This window comes from Oncorhynchus gorbuscha, linkage group LG08 (genome assembly GCF_021184085.1).
Source record: "Oncorhynchus gorbuscha isolate QuinsamMale2020 ecotype Even-year linkage group LG08, OgorEven_v1.0, whole genome shotgun sequence".
NCBI lineage: Eukaryota > Metazoa > Chordata > Actinopteri > Salmoniformes > Salmonidae > Oncorhynchus > Oncorhynchus gorbuscha.
The window spans coordinates 11,885,845-11,905,820 of record NC_060180.1 but is presented as its reverse complement, the minus strand read 5'-3'; the positions used below and the strand labels follow the sequence as shown (position 1 = coordinate 11,905,820).

Here is a 19,976-nt window from a genome sequence, read left to right as displayed (position 1 = left end):
GCACTGGCGAGAGAAGTTACACCTGGGAGAGAATACCTTGATGCCTCGTGCAGTGTTGCCGTGGTGACACTGGGCGGCTGAAGACCTTTGATCTCCTCCAGAGGTGACACCAGGGGCATATTGGCCACTTCACTATGCGGCAGACGCAGTGACTCATCTGAAGACACACAACGTAGAGCTGTATGAGGTAGCCAGGTGCTGTCCTTCACACACTCTTCATCAGAACCCTCTTCTTCCTCCTATAGGGAAACAGAGCACAGAGGCTGAGAGACTAGTTACTGTGTGTGTGTGTGTGTGTGTGTGTGTGTGTGTGTGTGTGTGTGTGTGTGTGTGTGTGTGTGTGTGTGTGTGTGTGTGTGTGTGTGTGTGTGTGTGTGTGTGTGTGTGTGTGTGTGTGTGTGTGTGTGTGTGTGTGAGAGAGAGAGAGAGAGACAGACTCACTATGGTGGTGATGACAGGGATGGTGGTGGGTGAACACAGGAGCTGCTGTTTGACCTGGCGGTAGCGATCATAGAGAGGCTTCATCAGAGTCTTCTCCTGTCTGTTGCTCTGAAAACACACAAATACATGGTTAAAAAAAATGTAATTGAGAAGCTACACAAAATAGGACATTTACAAGGAACACCGAGCAGTCTTACCGGTCGCCCATACAGGCTCTCAAAGTAGAGCAGACACTTCTGCAGGGTGACCTTCTCCACAGCCATCTGAGCTGGAGTCATCTCCTACAAGAACACAGCAGTGGTAATACAGTCAGACACCAGGCCAGAACCAAACTAATACACAACACCACAATTACACTGACAGAATAACACCCTCCGGGGGGTGGCGTGCACACCACCCACAGCTTCCAAGTATATTACTAGCTAATGTCCAGTATGTTACAATCCAGAGATAACAAGGTAGACAAAATCAAGGCAAGGGTTGCTTTCCAGAGAGACATCAGGGATTGTAACATACTCTGTTTCACGGAAACATGACTCTCGGGATATGCTGTCGGAGTCGGTACAGCCACCGGGATTCTTTTAGCGTCGCGCCGACATAAATAAACATCTCTCCGGTAAGAAGAAGGGTGGGCGTATATGTTTCATGCCTAACGCTCGTGGTGTAATTGTAACAACATACAGGAACTCATATGGCCAACAACCTCCTTCCCTCAGTAAGAGCATTGAAGATGGGTCGTGGGTGGGTCTTCCAGCATGACGACCCGAAACACACAGCCAGGGCAACTAAGGAGTGGCTCCGTAAGAAGCATCTCATGGTACTGGAGTGGCCTCGCCGGTCTCCAGACCTGAACCCAATAGAAAATCTTTGGAGGGAGCTGAAAGTCCGTATTGCCCAGCGACAGTCCCGAGACCTGAAGGATCTGGAGAAGGTCTGTATGGAGGAGTGGGCCAAAATCCCTGCTGCAGTGTGTGCGCAAACCTGGTCAAGAACTACAGGAAACGTATGATCTCTGTAATTGTAAACAAAGGTTTCTGTACCAAATATTAAAATGCTAATTAATTCCATAAAAATCATACAATGTGATTTTCTGGGTTTTTGTTTTAGATTCTGCCTCTCACAGTTGAAGTGTACCTATGACAAAAATTACAGACCTCTACATGCTTTGTAAGTAGGAAAACCTGCAAAATAATTTTATCAGCATATTGATTGTACTCTTAACTTCTGCGATGCATACAAAGCCCTCCCTCGCCCTTCCTTTCGGGCAAATCTGACCACGACTCCATTTTGCTCCTACCTTCCTATGGGCAGAAACTCAAACAGGACGTACCCGTGATGAGGACTATTCAAAGCTGGTCTGACCAATCGGAATCCACGCTTCAAGATTGATTACGGGGACTGGGACATGTTCCGTGTAGCCTCAGAGAATAATATCGATTTATATACGCTGATTCGGTGAGTGAGTTTATAAGGAAGTGCATAGGAGATGTTGTACCCACTGTGACTATTAAAACCTACCCTAACCAGAAACCGTGGCTAGATGGCGGCATTCGTGCAAAACTGAAAGCATGAACCACCGCATTTAACCATGGAAAGGTAACTGGGAATATGGCCGAATACAAACAGTGTAGTTATTCCCTCTGCAAGGCAATCAAACAGGCAAAATGTCAGTATAGAGACTAAGTGGAGTCGCAACGGCTCAGCCACGAGATGTATGTCGCAGGGTCTACAGACAATTACGGACTACACGTCTTGCTTCCAGACAAACTAAACATGCAACAGCGCCTCTTCAACCTCAGGAGGCTGAAGAACCTCAAACCCTCACAAACTTTTACAGATGCACAATTGAGAGCATCCTGTCAAGCTGTATCACCGCCTGGTACGGCAAATGCACCGCCCACAATCGCAGGGCTCTCCAGAAGGTGGTGCTGTCTGCACAACGCATCACCGGGGGGCAAACTACCTGCCCTCCAGGACACCTACAGCACAGGAAGGCCAAAAAGATGATCAAGGACAACAACCAACCGAGCCACTGCCTATTCACCCAGCTACCATCCAGAAGGCGAGGTCAGTACAGGTGCATCAAAGCTGGGACCGAGAGACTGAAAAATGGCTTCTAACTCAAGACTGTTAAACAGCCATCACTAACACAGAAAGGCTGCTGCCTACATACAGACTTGAAATCATTGGCCACTTTAATAAATGGATCACTAGTCACTTTAATAATGCCACTTTAATAATGTTTACATATCGTGCATTGATCATCTCATATGTATATACTGTATTCTATACCATCTATTGCATCTTGCCTATCCTGCTCGGTTATTGCTAATCCATATTTTTATATTCTTATTCCATTCCTTTACTTAGATTTGTGTGTATTAGGCAGTTGTTGTGGAATTGTTAATTACTTGTTAGATATTGCTACACTGTCGGAACTAGAAGCACAAGCATTTCGCTACACTCACAATAACATCTGCTAACCATGTGTATGTGACCAATAACATTTGATTTGAGCTAAAGAAGAGTAGCCTAATCTTTGTTAGAGAATAGGTCCTTTCACAGCCTATACGCACATTTCCATGGTGTTACCACTATGTGGGGTTTTACCTTGATGTTATGAGGCAGTTCCTCCTCCTCTCGTTTCTCCATCAGTCTCTTCATCAGGCTATCAATGGTCTCCTCCAGTGAGGGTTTGTTGTTACTGTTGTGGTAGTGTTCCATCGGCCCCTTGGGTTCACTTGTGGACCTGCATGTCCCTGTGTTTCCCCCTTTGTGCTGCTCTCTGAGCCCCTCTGCATACTGTTTCAGCTTCAGCTCTACACAGGTTCCATTTGATAATATACAACAGCCATACAAATATCAATATAGATTCAGAATACATGTCCTTCCTCCACAAAGAAAAAAACATCAAAATGACATAAATAACGAATATAAACAACATTCTACAGCCACCAAGTGGTGTGTCTTGGTGTTACATTCAGCATCTATTCACACAGGGGTTTCTAAACACATTTGATTGCACCTCGTCAAGGACTCACCTTTGAGCTGCTTTCGAGACTTGATGAGGTCCCGCATCAGTCTAGACACCTCAGGATGGGCAGTCCAATCATTGTATGCTGGCTGTCACAGAAAAACAACACACACCTCATGAATATATTACACATAGAAAAAAGTATGTTCATCATACTGTATCTGGCAAACTATATCCTATCATTATTATCAGTCCATAAACACTAGGTGGAGCCACACTAAATATATGCGCTATACTGGATGAAGAAGTACAGCCCTGGAAAAGACAGAAGTGTAATGGTTGTAAACGTCCAGTAGGTGAAGTCTTGTCCTTGAATCGGTCTACAGTTTTTCTCATTTGTGTACAAGCAATTTTTGGATCTGCTTTGAAACGTATCTATAGCAGAACAGCAATAATCAAATGCTTGAATACATTTACAGAACTTCTGATAATTGTCTTGCCTTAGTACCTGATTGGCATATCTTAGAACACCTTTCACAAAACTTTAAATGTCATCAGTGGGGGAAAAAAGCAATTTTAAGTGTTCACAGAATATAACGCATTGTTTTCACTGTCTCCGCAAACAATATGCTTATTTTTTTAATGTTTTTTATTTTTATCAGGAATAATATTTGATTTGATGTGTATGACATTTCTTGGTGAAATATGCATAAAAGGAGAGTAATTCCCCATAATTCTGCACCTTTGTAGCTGAACTTTTTGAAAATCTACAACATTTTCACAAAAAATGCTGGATTTCATCTTCCAAAGGCTCTGTGCAGCTGGTATTGGGATGACTTTGCGCTTTAGGAAAGGAAACTGAAGGTAAGTCTGCTTCTCAGCCCCAGACAGCTGAGACAGACAGAGAGATAGAAAGAGAGCGTGATTTGAACAGTCTAAACTGGCCTGGCATAGAGGGAGAGGAGATATGACTGTCTGTGGCTTTGATTCTCTCAGCAGAAGAAAATACATTCCTTTGTCTTTATGGGACAGTCTTCACTAAAACCATCATCAGTCAAACCATGGATTAATTCAGAAACTAAAAGGTTGGTCTCTGGGCTATAATGGGGTTGTAAATAATGTTTCACGGTTTCACTGTCTCACCCTGTACTGTCTCTCTTGCTCAAAGTGCTCTTCGAAGCGTCTGATCCTCTTCCTCACGTTCTGGATGTGTCTGTTGAGCGTCGTGACCGATGGGGCCTTGTTAGCGCCCTCTGCTGGTTCAGTCCTCACTGTGTAGTGAGCCCTGAGGAGGGAGGGAGAGCGAGAATGGTAAATGACCATTATCCATTACATACCGTACAAACATGTCCAGCACCACCTCACACACACAAACACAAAAACTGAACACAAACACACAACACTTGGACACAGTCTCATACATCCTGATGTGTTGTGAGCAGGGTGGGGAGGGGGCCGTTTCAGGGTCCGTGTTGAAGCGATGGCCCAAGTTGAGGTTGTGGCTGCGGGGGGACGGTACGGGACAGTCACCCACTGCAAGACGCTGAAGGAGAGGACTGGGACTAGGGGTCATCAGACACTCACTGCTACTGCCCTCAGAGAGAGACACGGAGGGCCTCTGGACCGGACTAGCTTCTGACAGAGGGCAGAGGGAGGAGAGAAAGAGACAACAGTGGTAAAAGTACATAAATTAAATGAAGACCAACAGGTTTGAAATGATAGAAAAGCTAGAAATGTAATTGTGCACCTGTCCTATTTACCCTCTGGATGGCAGACATGCATACATAATCTATGTCTCAAGGCTTAAAAATCCTTCTTGAACCTGTCTCCTCCCCTTTATCTACACTGATTGAAGTGGATTTAACAATTTACATCAATAAGGGATCATAGTTTTCACCTGGACTCACCTGGTCAGTCTATGTCAAAAACAACTGACTTCACTTCAGTCCTTCACTTTGGTCCTTTGTAGCTCAGTTGGTAGAGCATGGTGTTCACAACACAAGGGTAGTGGTTTTGATTCCTGGGAATACCATATGTAAAATGTATACACGCATGACTGTAAGTCACATTGGATAAAAGTGTATGCTAAATGGCATATTTTATATTATACACTGAGTGTACAAAACATTAGGAATTTCTCTTTCCATGACATAGACTGACCAGGTGAATCGAGGTGAAAGATATGATCCCTTATTGATGTCACTTGTTAAATCCACTTCAATCAGTGTAGAAGGGGAGGAGACAGGTTAAAGAAGGATTCTTAAGCCTTAAGACAATTGAAACATGGATAGTGTATGTGTGCCATTCAGAGAGTGAATGGGCAAGACAAAAGATTTAAGTGCCTTTGAACGGGGCATGGTAGTAGGTGCCAGGCGCACCGGTTTGAGCATGTCAAGAACTGCAACGCTGTTGGGTTTTTCACACTCAACAGTTTTCTGTGTATATCAAGAATAGTCCACTACCCAAAGAACATCCAGCCAACTTGACACAACTGTGGGAAGCATTGGAGTCAACATGGTCCAGCAAGTGCCTCCCGGGTGGCGCAGTGGTCTAAGGCGCTGCATCGCAGTGCTAGCTGTGCCACCAGAGACTCTGGGTTTGAGCCCAGGCTCTGTCGCAGCCGGCCGCGACCGGGAGGCCCATGGGGCGGCGCACAATTGGCCTAGCGTCGTCCGTGTTAGGGAGGGTTTGGCAGGCAGGGATATCCTTGTCTCATCGCGCACTAGCGACTCCTGTGGCGGGCCAGGCACAGTGCACGCTGACCAGGTCGCTAGGTGTACGGTGTTTCCTCCGACACATTGGTGCGGCTGGCTTCCGGGTTGGATGCGCGCTGTGTTAAGAAGCAGTGCGGCTTGGTTGGGTTGTGTTTCGGAGGACGCATGGCTCTCGACCTTCGCCTCTTCCGAGTCCGTATGGGAGTTGCAGCGATGAGACAAGACAATAACTACTAACAATTGGATACCATGAAATTGGGGGAAAAAAGGGTGTAAAAGTAAATAAATAAATTAAAAATATTAAAAACATGGTCCAGCATTCCTGTGTAACGCTTTCGACACCTTGTAGAGTCCATGCCCTGATGAATTGAGGCTGTTCTGAGGGCAGAGGGGATCTGCAATGTTTGGTATACTCAGTGTATATTACTTCATATCCAGAATATATATTCAAAATATATCCGCCCGTATACACAAAGCGTCTCAGAGTAGGAGTGCTGATCTAGGATCAGCCACCCACCCTATTCATCTTGATTTTAAAAAACAAAACTGATCATAGAATAGCACTCCTTCACTCTTTGTGAATATGGGCCAATGCTCCAACTGTATCCTGGTGCATCGTGACTCGACAAGCAAGCATGAGATACACCCACCCAAAGCAAATACTGAGAGAGCTTATATCATCCATAAGAATGATACTATACTAACCATAAGACTGATATCATCCATAAGACTGGTACTCACCATAACACTGATATCATCCATTAGACTGATACTAACCATAAGACTGATACTAACCATAACATTGATATCATCCATAAGACTGATACTAACCATAAGACTGAAACTAACCTTAAGACTGATATCATCCATAAGACTGATACGAACCATAACATTGATATCATCCATAAGACTGATATCATCCAAAAGACCAATACTAACCATGAGACTGATACTAACCATAAGAATGATATCATCCATAAGACTGATACTAACCATAACATTGATACTAAACCATAAGACTGATATCATCCATAAACTGAAACTAACCTTAAGATTGATATCATCCATAAGACTGATACGAACCATAACATTGATATCATACTAACCATAAGACTGATATCATCCATAAGACTGATACGAACCATAACATTGATATCATCCATAAGACTGATACGAACCATAACATTGATATCATCCATAAGACTGATACGAACCATAACATTGATATCATCCATAAGACTGATATCATCCATAAGACCAATACTAACCATGAGACTGATACTAACCTTAAGAATGATATCATCCATAAGACTGATACGAACCATAACATTGATATCATCCATAAGACTGATATCATCCATAAGACCAATACTAACCATGAGACTGATACTAACCTTAAGAATGATATCATCCATAAGACTGATACGAACCATAACATTGATACTATACTAACCATAAGACTGATATCATCCATAAGACTGATACGACTGATATCATCCATAAGACCAATACTAACCATGAGACTGATACTAACCATAAGAATGATATCATCCATAAGACTGATGCTAACCTTAAGACAGGTATCATCCATAAGACCAATACTAACCATGAGACTGATACTAACCATAAGACTGAAATCTTCCATAAGACTGACACAAACCATAAGACTGATATCATCCATAAGACTGATACTATACTAACCATAAGACTGATACTAACCATAAGACTGATATCATCCATAAGACTGATATCATCCATAAGACAGATACTAACCATAACACTGATATCATCCATAAGACCAATACTAACCATGAGACTGATACTAAACATAAGACTGATATCATCCATAAGACTGACACTAACCATAAGACTGATATCATCCATTAGACCGATACTAACCATAAGACTGATATCATCCATAAAACTAATACTAACCATTAGACCATAAGACCGATATCATCCATAAGACTGATACTATTCATAAGACTGATATGATCCATAAGACTTATACTAAACATAAGACTGATACTAACCATAACACTGATATCATCCATAAGACCAATACTAACCATGAGACTGATACTAAACATAAGACTGATATCATCCATAAGACTGATACTAACCATGAGACTGATATCATCCATAAGACTGATTCTAACCATAAGACTGATACTAAACATAAGACTGATACTAACCATAAGACTGATACTAAACATAAAACTGATACTAACCATAAGACTGATACTATTCATAGCCATTCATAGCCGTGGTCCTTCTGTAGCTCAGTTGGTAGAGCATGGCGTTTGTAACGCCAGGATAGTGGGTTCGATCCCCGGGACCACCCATACGTAGAATGTATGCACACATGACTGTAAGTCGCTTTGGATAAAAGCGTCTGCTAAATGGCATATATTATTATTATTATTATTATATATAAGACTGATATCATCCATAAGACCGATACTAACCATAAGACAAACGATGAAGAGACGCGATTTATTCACTGAAACAAGCACTATATATATCATAGTGTACAAGATATCACACAGTGCAAGAATAATAAATATGCTCACAAGGAGATGAGGGTTTATAAAAATATGGAGAGAGAAGGTGCTGTTCTCCTACCTGTCAGTGAGGTACTGATGATGTCCTGTTCCTGTTTTGGGAGGGAGTGGAGAGATGGGGTTAGGTTCTGATGGTCCTTGGTACAAGGGGGGTGATCCAGGTCCTCCTGAGGGGTTCCGGGTGGGGAGGGGCACAGCTCAGCCTCCAGAGCTTGCTGCTTGAGGGAGGGGCTCTGGAAACAGAAGCAGAACATGTCTTCAGAATGAGGGTTCTTGGGGAGGGTGCTGACTCTCTGTCTGGGGTGGGTGGAGAGGTTGGAGAAGGAGGTTGGAGAAAGCCTGATGCTGGCCCTGGGCTTGTCCTGAGGGGAAGCGATCCTGTGTTGTGTCCGTGTGCCCCACACCTCAGTTATCAAAGTGTAAGACGGTCACGTAATGGGGCTCGTCTCAGTTCAGCTCTCTCCTTGGCTTCATCAGACCTGGGTCCACATGTGATCCCAGTTGTTAGATCCCTGTGTGTGCGACAGCGTTCTCTGGTTCCTCAGAACGGTGAGATCCCTTCAGGCGTAGGATCACTGTGTGTTCTCCTTATCACTCCTCTATTCCCTGATTCAGTAGAATCCATATATGTGTTTTCCCAGTCTGTCTGCTTTCCCAGTGATCCTTCTACTGCTCCAGCTCTCCTCCACATGGATTATTCATAGCGCCAGGGAAACGTCAGGAAAACCACGCGTGTGGGAATATGATGTGGGGGGGCGTCTCCGTGGTAACGTTGTGAGGCTGAGCATTCTAACTGGAGAGCAGAGGCTGACGTTGTTAGCTCAGTGTGAGCAGCAGTACTAGGATAAAATGTCTTTATATGCATAAATATGGGCTAGGGTGGGGGAAAGAGTGGTTCATTTTGTTTCGTTTGACATCATGATTTGGTGATGTTCTAGAACCTCCCGCTCGCCGTGTGCGTCAGAGAGGAGAAAGATGAGAGGGAGGGGGCTGTTACTCACACACATACACACGCATAAACGCTAACACACACTAACCAGTATGGACACACACTAGCCTTTAGCCAATGCAAAAGTATTCCACTTCAGAAAATATATACTGTAGTATGAATTAAAAAGACACATATCTTTAATTAACTCATTATCTAATATGAGAACTGAAGTGAACCATTATATTCTGAGCTGTTCAAAAATAACCATACATCATGTTTTTGTCATTGTATTTGTCACTCTTCTCATTCTAAATTATAGGATGTAGCTTTATATAGTGTCTCATGTCATAAATGAAATACTATCTTGACTTTCAGAGGATATAGTTACCTTTTCAGAGTCAGACAGGTTTATTCCATCGGTCATGCTGAAAATTAAACATTTTACGTTGAAAGAAATCAACTGCAAAGCTATCACATTAAATACATAAAACTGTTATATGATTACATTTGTTACAGGTCAGAATGGGCATATTAAAATAATATTTAATGGGATATCATAATATCTGACTATCATAAGCGGTTTTGACCAAGGATGCGTTTACACAGGCAACCAATTAGGATTTTTTTTTCAGTTTTGAAAAAGATCTGTTGTGAAAAGATCTGATGTGATTGGTCAAAAGAACAATTAGTGGAAAAAGATCAGAATTGGGCTGCCTTTACAAATGCAGCCTAAGAGCCCTGGATGATAAAAAAAATATAATGCTTTTCAATTAATGGTGATGGCTACAATTATCATAAGTTAAATCAATGAAGAATCTAGTTCCATACAATAACAATTAGTTAAATCAATTAAGATTTAGCTGCATTTAGCAGCAGTACATTACAGGCAGTGCTGTGCCACCCTGAACGGGGTACTGGGTAAGTGTATGTTCCGCGTGACTAGATATGACTGTCGTTATTTGGACTGGAATCATATCCGAGTCATGACTGTAGGCACTGCTGTGTTCTGTTAACCTACTTCTGCAGCACTGAGTTCAGCTAGTGGAGAGAATCTAATCTGCAGGACACCAATGCTGAATTCAAAACAACATACAGAGAAAAAGGCATTGCCACAGATTTGTCTGGCTGGTCCAAATTTAGAACTCCTGTTTCTACACAACTATGTCTGACCTAGCTACAATTGCTGTAGCCTTGTCACAAGTTTTTATTGGTTATTGCTTTTGAAGCGCTTTGAGATTTATTTTGTAATGAAAAGCACTAAGGAAGTCAAATATAATAATGTATGTCCTTATATTCTTAACATCAGTTAATACCTATTTAGTGAAGTGGGCTAAGAATATATTAAGAATGAGGGATAATGCTTCAGAAACTGAATACATTATTTACAATTGTCTTGTAGAATTGTTTTATTATCCCTTTTCTGTGGCGCTGTAATGATGACAATCAGGCTAGTTCGTTTCTAGGTCCATTATTTGGAATCTTGGTCCTACGTTCGCTGTACCTACAATGACATCATACAGGTTTCCCTTATGCATGTCAGTGGATGTAAATCTGGAAAAAGAGTGTACAACTTCTTAAGCTCTGTGTCGATTTCGACAGTCCAGGTGTAAAGATCATGGGTTTTTGTGGACTCTTCAGGAGCCAAGATCAGTGCCTGCCAGTACCTGCCATTCAGTACCTTCCACTGGACTAGGTACTACATCATGGCAGACTACATCATGGCAGAGGTTTTCAGACTAAAAATTGTTCCAATCCGAATTAAAGATGCTACATTTGGGTTGGGTCAGAAGAGCAGTAGATGGATCAGTTCTGGGCGACTTTAACCTCCCCACGTCTACCTTTGACTCATTCCTCTCTGCCTCCTTCTTTCCACTCCTCTCCTCTTTTGACCTCACCCTCTCACCTTCCCCCCCTACTCACAAGGCAGGCAATACGCTCGACCTCATCTTTACTAGATGCTGTTCTTCCACTAACCTCATTGCAACTCCCCTCCAAGTCTCCGACCACTACCTTGTATCCTTTTCCCTCTCGCTCTCATCCAACACTTCCCACACTGCCCCTACTCGGATGGTATCGCGCCGTCCCAACCTTCGCTCTCTCTCCCCCGCTACTCTCTCCTCTTCCATCCTATCATCTCTTCCCTCTGCTCAAACCTTCTCCAACCTATCTCCTGATTCTGCCTCCTCAACGCTCCTCTCCTCCCTTTCTGCATCCTTTGACTCTCTATGTCCCCTATCTTCCAGGCCAGCTCGGTCCTCCCCTCCCGCTCCGTGGCTTGACGACTCATTGCGAGCTCACAGAACAGGGCTCCGGGCAGCCGAGCGGAAATGGAGGAAAACTCGCCTCCCTGCGGACCTGGCATCCTTTCGCTCCCTCCTCTCTACATTTTCCTCTGTCTCTGCTGCTAAAACCACTTTCTACCACTCTAAATTTCAAGCATCTGCCTCTAACCCTAGGAAGCTCTTTGCCACCTTCTCCTCCCTCCTGAATCCTCCCCCCCCCCCTCCTCCCTCTCTGCAGATGACTTCGTCAACCATTTTGAAAAGAAGGTCGACGACATCCGATCCTCGTTTGCTAAGTCAAACGACACTGCTGGTTCTGCTCACACTGCCCTACCCTGTGCTCTGACCTCTTTCTCCCCTCTCTCTCCAGATGAAATCTCGCGTCTTGTGACGGCCGGCCGCCCAACAACCTGCCCGCTCGACCCTATCACCTCCTCTCTTCTCCAGACCATTTCCGGAGACCTTCTCCCTTACCTCACCTCGCTCATCAACTTATCCCTGACCGCTGGCTACGTCCCTTCCGTCTTCAAGAGAGCGAGAGTTGCACCCCTTCTGAAAAAACCTACACTCGATCCCTCCGATGTTAACAACTACAGACCAGTATCCCTTCTTTCTTTTCTCTCCAAAACTCTTGAACGTGCCGTCCTTGGTCAGCTCTCCCGCTATCTCTCTCAGAATGACCTTCTTGATCCAAATCAGTCAGGTTTCAAGACTAGTCATTCAACTGAGACTGCTCTTCTCTGTATCACGGAGGCGCTCCGCACCGCTCTAACTCTCTCTCCTCTGCTCTCATCCTTCTAGACCTATGGCTGCCTTCAATACTGTGAACCATCAGATCCTCCTCTCCACCCTCTCCGATCTCTGGCGCGGCCCATGCTTGGATTGCGTCCTATCAGTCGCTCCTACCAGGTGGCGTTCTGTCTCCTCACCACGCGCTCTCACCACTGGTGTCCCCCAGGGCTCTGTTCTAGGCCCTCTCCTATTCTCGCTATACACCAAGTCACTTGGCTCTGTCATAACCTCACATGGTCTCTCCTATCATTGCTATGCAGACGACACACAATTAATCTTCTCCTTTCCCCCTTCTGATGACCAGGTGGCGAAGCATCTCTGCATGTCTGGCAGACATATCAGTGTGGATGACGGATCACCACCTCAAGCTGAACTTCGGCAAGACAGAGCTGCTCTTCCTCCCGGGGAAGGACTGCCCGTTCCATGATCTCGCCATCACGGTTGACAACTCCATTGTGTCCTCCTCCCAGAGCGCTAAGAACCTTGGCGTGATCCTGGACAACACCCTGTCGTTCTCAACTAACATCAAGACGGTGGCACGTTCCTGTAGGTTCATGCTCTACAACATCCGCAGAGTACGACCCTGCCTCACACAGGAAGCGGCGCAGGTCCTAATCCAGGCACTTGTCATCTCCCGTCTGGATTACTGCAACTCGCTGTTGGCTGGGCTCCCTGCCTGTGCCATTAAACCCCTACAACTCATCCAGAACGCCGCAGCCCGTCTAGTGTTCAACCTTCCCAAGTTCTCTCACGTCACCCCGCTCCTCCGCTCTCTCCACTGGCTTCCAGTTGAAGCTCGCATCCGCTACAAGACCATGGTGCTTGCCTACGGAGCTGTGAGGGGAACGGCACCTCAGTACCTCCAGGCTCTGATCAGGCCCTACACCCAAATAAGGGCACTGCGTTCATCCACCTCTGGCCTGCTCGTCTCCCTACCACTGAGGAAGTACAGTTCCCGCTCAGCCCAGTCAAAACTGTTCGCTGCTCTAGCTCCCCAATGGTGGAACAAACTCCCTCACGACGCCAGGACAGCGGAGTCAATCACCACCTTCTGGAGACACCTGAAACCCCACCTCTTTAAGGAATACTTAGGATAGGATAAAGTAATCCTTCTCACCCCCCCCCCCCTTAAAATATTTAGATGCACTATTGTAAAGTGGCTGTTCCACTGGATGTCATAAGGTGAATGCACCAATTTGTAAGTCGCTCTGGATAAGAGCGTCTGCTAAATGACTTAAATGTAAATGTAAAATCAGTACAGTTTTCCCCTCTCCTCTAGCAAGCAGAGATACCACCGCTCTATTGCTGCTGACCTTCCTCAAATGGTTCTTAATCATCTGTTTGTTTTCAACATGAAAGTGAAAAAGTGGATCGGGTTAAGGGTTCTTTCATAGTACACCAGCATTGAAAGTTGATTGTTCTGTTGAGATAATTGTATTACACCATATGAGTCATTATAGTTAATCATTAGAAAGACTGGTCTTGATTTGATGGGAATGTTGGGATAGGCTTGGTGATGCCTGGGAATCAGCCAGTAAATCAATGCTAGCAGCCAGCAGTGAGAGAACACGTGCCTTGTTCCCTAAATCATTACCAAAATAACTTACTCCTACTTCCTGTACTGTATTGGCCACTCCCTCAGCCCTTGCATGTGATTGATATTACCATGAAAGTAATATATCTGTTGACACAAATAAAAGTGTATCTTCCCTAAAAGCCTTGTACTGTGGGGCAAAAAATATTTCGTCAGCCACCAATTGTGCAAGTTCTCCCACTTAAAAAGATGAGAGAGGCCTGTAATTTTCATCATAGGTACACTTCAACTATGACAGACAAAATGAGAAAAAAAACAATAGAAAATCACATTGTAGGATTTTTAATGAATTTATTTGCAAATTATGGTGGAAAATAAGTATTTGGTCACCTACAAACAAGCAAGATTTCTGGCTCTCACAGACCTGTAACTTCTTCTTTAAGAGGCTCCTCTGTCCTCCACTCATTACCTGTATTAATGGCACCCGTTTGAACTTGTTATCAGTATAAAAGACACCTGTCCACAACCTCAAACAGTCACACTCCAAACTCCACTATGGCCAAGACCAAAGAGCTGTCAAAGGACACCAGAAACAAAATTGTTGACCTGCACCAGGCTGGAAAGGCAAAATCTGCAATAGGTAATCAGCTTGGTTTTAAGAAATCAACTGTGGGAGCAATTATTAGGAAATGGAAGACATACAAGACCACTGATAATCTCCCTCGATCTGGGGCTCCACGCAAAATCAAAAATCCCAGAACCACACGGGGGGACCTAGTGAATGACCTGCAGAGAGCTGGGACCAAAGTAACAAATCCTACCATCAGTAACACAATACGCCGCCAGGGACTCAAATCCTGCAGTGCCAGACATGTCCCCCTGCTTTAGCCAGTACATGTCCAGGCCCGTCTGAAGTTTGCTAGCATTTGGATGATCCAGAAGAAGATTGGGAGAATGTCATATGGTCAGATGAAACCAAAATATAACTTTTTTTAATGCCCTTCAATCAGCAAGGGCATTGAAGATGAAATGTGGATGGGTCTTTCAGCATGACAATGATCCCAAACACACCGCCAGGGCATCGAAGGAGTGGCTTCGTAAGAAGCATTTCAAGGTCCTGGAGTGGCCTAGCCAGTCTCCAGATCTCAACCCCATAGAAAATCTTTGGAGGGAGTTGAAAGTCTGCGTTGCCCAGCAACAGCCCCAAAACATTTCTGCTCTAGAGGAGATTTGAGGAATGGGCCAAAATACCAGCAACAGTGTGTGAAAACCTTGTGAAGACTTACAGAAAACGTTTGACCTCTGTCATTGCCAACAAAGGGTATATAACAAAGTATTGAGATAAACTTTTGTTATTGACCAAATACATATTTTCCACCATAATTTGCAAATAAATTCATAAAAAATCCTACAATGTGATTTTCTGGATTTTTTTCTCTCATTTTGTCTATCATAGTTGAAGTGTACCTATGATGTAAATTACAGGCCTCTCTCATCTTTTTAAGTGGGAGAACTTGCACAATTGGTGGCTGACTAAATACTTTTTTGCCCCACTGTACCTGTTTTTGTGCTGGTCTTGGTTCTGGGTGTCCTGAGCCTGCCAGCTCACTGCCACACACCTGACGCGCTCAGAGCTGGAGGGGTCATGATCCTAAAACCCAATACGGACAATGTCTTTATCAATAGACTGTACACACAGACTCATTAAATGAAACATACCATACCATTATGTACTCTGAGAATATTGGCATAAATTATTGCTGCAATTTACCCATTCTGACAAATTCATATTTCACCAAACATATCTCAGCGAATGTGCACTTTTGCTCATTAGCTAGTTATTTATTTCTATAGACTGCTTAATAGGGAGCCGTTTTGCACGTCATAATAACACTGTGGATTAGAAATAGCTCTGGATGTGTGACGTTAACATCTAGTCTATCACTGAATAATATAGAGTGGTAAATACATGTATACACTTAAAGTGTGTTGAGCTGAGGGTGAATCACCAATCATTTGTTTTCAAATCAAATCAAAGTTCACTTGTCACGTGTGCCGAATACAACAGGTGTAGGCCTTACAGTGAAATGCTTACTTACAGGCTCTAACCAATAGTGCAAAAAAGGTATTAGGTGAACAATAGGTAAGTAAAGAAATAAAACAACAGTAAAAAGACAAGCTATATACAGTAGCGAGGCTACATACAGACACTGGTTGGTCGGCCCAATTGAGGTAGTATGTACATGAATGTATAGTTAAAGTGACTATGCATATATGATAAACAGAGAGTAGCAGCAGCATAAAAAGAGGGATTCGGGGGGAGGCACACAATGCAAATAGTCAAGGTAGCCATTTGATTACCTGTTCAGGGGTCTTCTGGCTTGGGGGTAAAAACTGTTGAGAAGCCTTTTTGTCCTAGACTTGGTACCGCTTTGCCATGCCTTTTGCATTGTTATTGAGGAAAGAGAGAGCAAGAGAGAGAGCAAGAGAGAGAGAGGGAGAGTGAGAGAGATGAGATTGAAAGAGAGAGCGAGTGTGTGGGGGAGATTGAAAGAGAGAGAGAAAGAGAGTAGGGGAAGAGAGAGGGAACTCTATACACACCTGGCAATAGTCTTCTTTACTGTCCATGAGTCCACAGATGGCTAAAGGGGTTGTGCCCCTCTCCTTCTCTTCGTCCTCTTCCTCCTTTATGCTGGAGGAGGTAGCTGGGTCTTCTTCCTGTTGTGACCTTGTCCTGCTCAGGAAGAAATATCCAAGCTGAAGTGCATTCCTCAATATCTTTACCATAATGAGACTTGAGCAGGCAGGATAAGGTGGATCACCTTGATCTTCTCAGTAAGGACATCACAATGAAGCATTAATACATTAATAAACTGCATGTAAAGTAAGTGAACAGATGCAGGGGTCATATGGGGGAGGGTAACTAAGTGACATCACCTTCAACCCCCCCCCCCCCCCCCCCCCGGGGACTCTGGGACAGAGAGGGGAAAGCTCAGGAGGTATGAAGGATGGGCCACAGCACCACAGAGACCCACCTTCCCCTGAGACATCCAGGATTCTCCTCCTCATGTTGGCTAGGCTCCCCAGCTGGTCCAAGATCCTCCTCCTCCTGTTCGCTAAGCTCCCCAGCTGGTCCAGGATTCTCCTCCTCCTGTTGGCTAAGTTCCACAGCTGGTCCAGGATTCTCCTCCTCCTGTTGGCTAGGCTCCTCAGCTGGTCCAGGATCCTCCTCCTCCTTTTGGCTAGGCTCCCCAGCTGGTCCTGGATCCTCCTCCTCCTGTTGGTTAGGCTCCCCAGCTGGTCCTGGATCCTCCTCCTCCTGTTGGTTAGGCTCCTCAGCTGGTCCAGGATCCTCCTCCTCCTGTTGGTTAGGCTCCTCAGCTGGTCCAGGATCCTCCTCCTCCTTTTGGCTAGGCTCCCCAGCTGATCCTGGATCCTCCTCCTCCTGTTGGTTAGGCTCCCCAGCTGGTCCTGGATCCTCCTCCTCCTGTTTGTTAGGCTCCTCAGCTGGTCCAGGATCCTCCTCCTCCTGTTGGCTAGGCTCCTCAGCTGGTCCAGGATCCTCCTCCTCCTGTTGGCTAAGTTCCACAGCTGGTCCAAGATCCTCCTCCTCCTGTTGGCTAGGCTCCTCAGCTGGTCCTGGATCCTCCTCCTCCTGTTGGTTAGGCTCCTCAGCTGGTCCAGGATCCTCCTCCTCCTGTTGGCTATGCTCCTCAGCTGGTCCAGGATCCTCCTCCTCCTGTTGGCTAGGCTCCTCAGCTGGTCCAGGATCCTCCTCCTCCTGTTGGCTAGGCTCCTCAGCTGGTCCAGGATCCTCCTCCTCCTTTTGGCTGGGCTCCCCAGCTGGTCCAGGATAAGTGGAGCAGGTGAGAACACAGCCAGGTTCTCCATCCAAAACATCCTCCAACAGGTCTGGGATCAGGTGCTGTGTGTGGGTGGTGAGGTGCGAGCCAATGTCCAAAGTCTCAGGACTACACAGAGGGGATCATACAAGTACAATGTTAAAGGTACGAGTGATATTTGTGTTTAGCTGGAGGACATAATGCTTATTATTGTCCCCTTTTCCTCCAATAATAGCCCAAAATAATATACATTGTGCAAATTTGAGTAACAAGTTTAAGAATGGACAACAATATTCTGAAGATCCACTTGAATTAGGCTAAATTAAGCATACACCAAAGCCTTTGTAAAGATTGACTTTCACAAAATCAAGAACTGTCTTCCTACTTCTGGGTGAGAACACATTTAGTTTTTACTCCTTTCAGACCTCCAATTATCATCATCTCCCTGCTCTCAGCGAAACAAAACACAACTGATCTCCCAAGGTAGATATGTGTTGAAGGTAGTCTGAGAACGTAAACAAAGTGGTCTAACGCTTATGCACAGAGTTAGTAGCAGCAACTAGCATCGTGTCCAAGCCGTCTCACGCTACAGAAACACGAGATAGGCTCCTGCCCCTATGGGCCATTCTGGTTTGGACAAGGCTTAGGGGAGATCGGGGTTGGTTGTCACAGTGCTAATTACTCTATATCTAAATGGTGCTCTGTAATTCATTTTAAGGTTAAAATGTGTGAATTATTTTAAAGAACTCATCCACCTGGTCAATTCACATCAGCATGAAAAAACATTGAGGTGAGGAGAATTTCTGTTTTCATAGGTATAAAATGAATAATAATAATAATCTTTGTAAATAATTGCTATTAGGGAGTATCCATGAGTTCCTAGGTCAGTGTTTTATTCACTGCTTGAGCACACTCTGCCATCCCGGATGTCCTAGCCGTGTCTGAATCCTGGCTTAGGAAGGCCACCAAAAATCCTGAAATTTCCATCCTAACTTTAACATTTTCGGACAAGATAGAACTGCCAAAAGGGGGTGGAGTTGCAATCTACTGCAGAGATAGCCTGCAGAGTTCTGTCATACTATCCATGTCTGTGCCCAAACAATTTGAGCTTCTACTTAAAAATCCATCTTTCCAGAAACAAGTCTCTCACCGTTGCCGCTTGTTATAGACCACCTTCAGCCCTCAGCTGTGCCCTGGACTCCATATGTGAATTGATTGCCCCCCATCTATCTTCAGAGCTCGTTCTGTTAGGTGACCTAAACTGGGACATGCTTAACACCCCGGCCATCCTACAATCTAAACTAGATGCCCTCAATCTCACAAATTATCAATGAATCTACCAGGTACAACCCCAAATCCGTAAACATGGGCACCCTCATAGATATCATCCTGATCAACCTGCACTCTAAATACACCTTTGCTGTCTTCAACCAGGATCTCAGCAATCACTGCCTCATTGCCTGCATCCGTAATGGGTCTGCGGTCAAACGACCACCCCTCATCACTGTCAAACGCTCCCTAAAACACTTCAGCGAGACTTTCTAATCGACCTGGCCCGGGTATCCTGTAAGGATATTGACCTCATTCCGTCAGTAGAGGATGCCTGGTTATTCTTTAAAAGTGCTTTCCTCACCATCTTAAATAAGCATGCCCCATTCCAAAAATGTTGAACCAGGAACAGATATATCCCTCGGTTCACTCCAGACCTGTCTGCCCTTGACCAGCACAAAAGCTTCCTGTGGCGTACTGCATTAGCATCGAATAGCCCCCAAGATATGCAACTTTTCAGGGAAGTTAGGAACAGATATACACAGGCAGTTAGGAAAGCAAAGGCTAGCTTTTTCAAACATAAATTTGCATCCTGTAGCACAAACTCCAAAAAGTTCTGGGACACTGTAAAGT

At 44.6% G+C, this 19,976-nt stretch overlaps 1 protein-coding gene across 1 annotated transcript in view; it reads right to left on the bottom strand.

Moving 5' to 3' along the window:
* LOC124041199 (protein FAM13A-like) overlaps positions 1-19,976 on the bottom strand; it is a 125,005-nt gene that overhangs the window by 785 nt on the left and 104,244 nt on the right. The window contains exons 7-18 of the mRNA XM_046358482.1: positions 17,268-18,203; positions 16,834-16,966; positions 15,792-15,883; positions 10,013-10,049; positions 8,755-8,926; positions 4,837-5,050; positions 4,559-4,700; positions 3,483-3,564; positions 3,052-3,260; positions 639-722; positions 442-549; positions 37-239 (exon numbers count right to left, since the gene is read on the bottom strand). Of these exons, the coding sequence (XP_046214438.1) occupies positions 37-239; positions 442-549; positions 639-722; positions 3,052-3,260; positions 3,483-3,564; positions 4,559-4,700; positions 4,837-5,050; positions 8,755-8,926; positions 10,013-10,049; positions 15,792-15,883; positions 16,834-16,966; positions 17,268-18,203 (2,412 nt within the window). The remainder of the gene's footprint in view (positions 1-36; positions 240-441; positions 550-638; positions 723-3,051; positions 3,261-3,482; positions 3,565-4,558; positions 4,701-4,836; positions 5,051-8,754; positions 8,927-10,012; positions 10,050-15,791; positions 15,884-16,833; positions 16,967-17,267; positions 18,204-19,976) is intronic.